The 4117-nt window shown below is 56.2% G+C and overlaps 1 protein-coding gene across 1 annotated transcript in view; it reads left to right on the top strand.

Moving 5' to 3' along the window:
• The first annotated feature begins 3862 nt into the window (after positions 1–3862).
• Positions 3863–4117, top strand: part of LOC107136159 (trefoil factor 2-like) — a 23351-nt gene continuing 23096 nt past the window's right edge. The window contains exon 1 of the mRNA XM_015478355.2: positions 3863–3996. Within this exon, the coding sequence (XP_015333841.1) occupies positions 3915–3996 (82 nt within the window). The 5' untranslated portion in view covers positions 3863–3914. The remainder of the gene's footprint in view (positions 3997–4117) is intronic.

Below are 4117 nucleotides of genomic sequence, written 5' to 3'. Positions count from 1 at the left end.
TATTCTCAGTGCAGTGAGGCGACAGTGTGTGGCTTAGCTGAGACGTCAGCAGACACCACACTTCATGGTCAGGTGACAGATCAGAAAAACAATCTAGTTATGGATGGTTAGATGAACCCTAAATATTTTACCTAACTGAAACTTATAAAAGGCTCAAGGAAAGTGAATTCTGGAGACCATGATCTGTGAGAATTTTTCAAGAGATCTGTTGATGTGCTGTGAGTTCCCCCACTGCCATCTTGCTCCAAGGGAGATGTGACTACCTCTGGTCACTTCTAGTGAGAAATATCCTAGTGGTACCACAAGAGAGCTTGGCACATGCCACCATAGTTGGAGGTCACAGGAGTCTGGGATCTGCCTCTGGAGAATCTAACATCTAGCAAGCACCAGAATGAGCCCTCAGGACCTGCCTGCCTCCTAGGGGCGGGTCCAGGCAGGTCTAGGAAGCAGAAACAGGCTGCGGAGCGCAGGAGAACCATCAGCCATCCTAGACCTGGCACCGGAGAGACATTGAGTCGTGAAGAGACCTGGTCTCAGGAACCAAAGACACTGCCACATTTATGAGAAGGCAAAGAGTGATGAATGAGTGTCAGGAGCAGAACCAGAGTCAGAGGAGGTGCAGTCAAGGAATCCCCCCAAACCCCCCCCCCCCCCCGGCAGCACGTGGGATAGGAGCCCAGAGAGTGCGGTGCCGGCCCGGGAAGCTGTGGTCCAGGAAGGGGTGCTGGTGCTCTGCCCCTCAGCCCTCCCTGCCCTCAGCCCAGGTCCCTGCTCCTAGTGGGGATGAGCCCGCGCCGGCAGCCGCGCCATTCCTGACTCTTCAACACCGTCTGCTGTGGCAGCTCTGAGCTTAGGGTCACTGTGGTGGTCCACAGACTGGTGAGAGCATCACCAAGTGTTCCCTGAGCTGGACCTTGTTGTCCCTGAACACCGGGGCTTCATGTGTCTTCCCAAGGTGGGTGGACATGGCCCAGTGAGGAGGCCCCCTTTTGCATGGTTCCTAGCCCACATGGTTCCTGGTCCCCACAGGCCATGTGCCAAAAGACAGGTGTTCCCCTGAGCAGCTGCTGTGTTTGTCTCCCAGAACATGCACATTCTGGTCCTGAGCACTCAGGAAGGTCTGGAAGTTTCTCTCTGGGAGGCAGGAGGGAGCTCTGAGCAGAGGCAGGGCCATGCCCAGGGTGTCTGCAGAGCAGGTGACAGCTGGTCAGCAAGAGCTCCAGAGGGGTGTTGCTCTGACTGTGCACCTTCCTCCTCCGCCTGGCTCTGCCGGTTCCAGTAACAGAGAGTGACAGCACTAGAGAATGGACAGGTAACATGGAGCATCCAGCCCTGTCCACGCCACAAGAGGGACAAGTGCAAGCAGGCAGCTGTGGCCATGTCTGGAATGCCCTTCTGATCCCCCCCCCATCTGGTGGACTCCTATCCGTCCCTCAACCCCCCGGTAGGATGTCACCCGTGCTGCCAGCTCTTGCCATACTGCACCACCATTCATTCCTCCAGACTGGTTCTTCCTCACTGGGTTGTGGGCTCTTAGGGCTCTGCCTGGGGTCCCGAGGCTCCAGCGTCTGTAGACTGAGTGCCTGGTCCATGGTCAGTCTGTCCTTGTTACATATGTGCCAGTGATGATGAGTTCCAGAGGTGGGAGTTTGCAGACCCCGCACCAGGGCCAGACTGCTGCTTCTCCAACCCATGCAGGAGGCCCAGCCTGCCCTCGAACAGCAGCATGCAAGATGTGGGGTGGGAGGAGTAGGCAGGGGAGGGTCGCAGACAGTCCTCTCTGCACATGCTGGGTGACTCTGTAGGGATGGGAGGGGGGGAGAGAGGCGGGGGCTTGCTTACCTGGTGCTGGCACCACAAGCAGCCAGCTGTCAGGGTGGGGCTCTAGGGCAGTGGCCCTGGTTCTACTTAACTCCTGGAGCTTGGCCTCCCCTGGGGGCCAGGGAGGCAGAGAGGGTGCAGGAGTGGAAGTGGGGTGGGTGGTGCCCTCGCCCCACCATCGTCCCCTGCTCAAGCCTGTGGTCCCTGGGCAGGGTGCTCGTGAGAACAGAAGGTGGGGACCTCACATGCAGGGTCTCTGCCCACAGACCTCCAGCTCTCCAGGGTCTGGGGCTAGCCCAAGACCCCTTCCTCTGAGGACCCAATTGTCCACCTGATGCAGCCCAGCTCTGCCCATGCCTACCTGGGCCACAGTCGTCAGATCTGTCACTCCTGTCAGAGCCTAGTGTGTCACATTATGGTAACCCAGGGTCAGCTGTCCCTTTGCAGAAAAGCAAGTGCCTGGGAACGATGCAGCTGGCTCTCATCCTCCTCAGGGCCTTCACAGCAGGAGGAAGCCAGGTGTGGCTGTCACCTCAGTCCACTGTGGAGGGCTCCTTGACACAGGAACATGTCCCCTGACAGCACACATCCCAATTCCCAGGAAGCACCCAGCCTGGCCCTCAGAGAAGGACAGCTCTGCAGAGACCCCTGCCCACCAACACCCCCACCACTCAAATAAGGGGGTCAGTCAAACATGCCCGTGTGGTGGCGTGATGCACAGGATGTGCCCAGGGATTTCCAGGTGGGGTCCCTGCAAGAGCCTCAAATGTCATCACAACACCTCAGCAAAGACAGAGGGGACCTGGTGGTCACCTGTATCAAAAGGGCCTGGGACTGAGATCAGCCCCTGCTCCCCACAGCCCCCTCTTCCTGAGAGCTGGGGTTGGCAACCTGGGCCCTGCAGAGGGGACTGATCTGCCAGAGGGGGCAAGGTCTTCATGGATCATGCAGGTTGAGCCTGTTTCTCAGGTTTAAGTCTCTCCAGCTCATCTAGGTGTGCTGCTATAAGTCAGTTTCCAGGGGCCAGCACTTCTGTAGAAGGAGGAGAGGAGGGGAGGAAGAAAAGGAGGAGGAAGAGAGGGAGAGGAGGGAGGGAAAGAAGAAGGAGGAGGAGGAGAAAAAGAGAAAGAAGAATAAGGAAAAAAAGGGAAGGGAAAGAAAAAGAATTCTGGGAAAAGATGTACATCTGTGATAAAAATGTGCTTAGGACAGGTGTGGTGGCACACGGCTGTAATCCCAGCCGCTTTGGAGGCTGAGGCAGGAGGATCACGGGTTCAAGCCAGTCCCAACAAAAGTGAGGCAATAAGCAACTCAGTTAGACTCTGTCTCTAAATTAAAAAAAAAAAGATACATACAAAAAATAGGGCTGAGGATATGGCTCAGTGGACAGGTGTCCCCGAGTTGCCCATCTGGTGCTTATGTGCTTAGATCCAGAGATTGTAGGTGTTAGAAATAGATGTTTCTGGGCAGGAAGGGTCTCTTCTATTATTTTATTTTGAAACCAAGTTTATGTATCTCTTTATTTAAATGCATAGTTTAAGGGTATTCCTACATTTATTAACATGTAGTTAAGAGTGAAACAGGTTTTGATAGAAAAAAGCAAAACAAAACAAAACAAAACAAAAACCCCACCTTTCAAGACTCCTGGGAAGATGTAAGAACCTGACTCAGCTGCTGCCTGCTTTCAAGCTCCGGATTCAGGGGCCTGTTGGTGGGCAGGGCCCTTCTGCATGGCTCCTGGCCTGGTGGCTAAGGCTGGCAGCCTTAGTGTCAGGGACCCAGTGCTGGTAGAGGGAGCCCTCCCGCCCCACGCTGAGCCCTCCTCCCTTCCTGCAGCTGAGATGCCCCAACCTGGCTCCTGCCTCCTGGACGGAGGAGCATCAGCCCCAGAGCAGAGTCCACCCGAGTGGCCCTCCCTTCAGGGCAGCGAGCCTCTGGTGGTTTGGGCAGGGGAAAGAAAGGGGGGTGGAGCTGGGCCCTGGAGAGCCCTCCCCAAGCAAACAACCCAGAAAACTGTGCACACACAGGGGTATAAATGGGCCGTTCTTGTGCAATGACACATCCTGTGTGTGGTCCTCAAGACGCCCACTGTCATGGAGGCCAGAGCGCTTTGGCTGCTGCTGCTGGTCCTGGCCCTGGGGTCCTCTGGCTGGGCTGAGGAGTACATCGGTCTGTGTGAGTACCACTCTGGTCCCCGTTGGCAGGGTGGGGACACAAGAGAGGGAGAGACTGGCAGGCGGGGTGCCCTTCTGTGGTCTCCAGAGTTGAGAAACCCTCATGCTTCTACTCCACGTCA

The sequence above is a fragment of the Marmota marmota genome, unplaced genomic scaffold (assembly GCF_001458135.2).
Source record: "Marmota marmota marmota unplaced genomic scaffold, marMar, whole genome shotgun sequence".
In the NCBI taxonomy this organism is placed as follows: Eukaryota; Metazoa; Chordata; class Mammalia; order Rodentia; family Sciuridae; genus Marmota; species Marmota marmota.
This window is presented reverse-complemented; position numbering and strand designations above follow the sequence as displayed.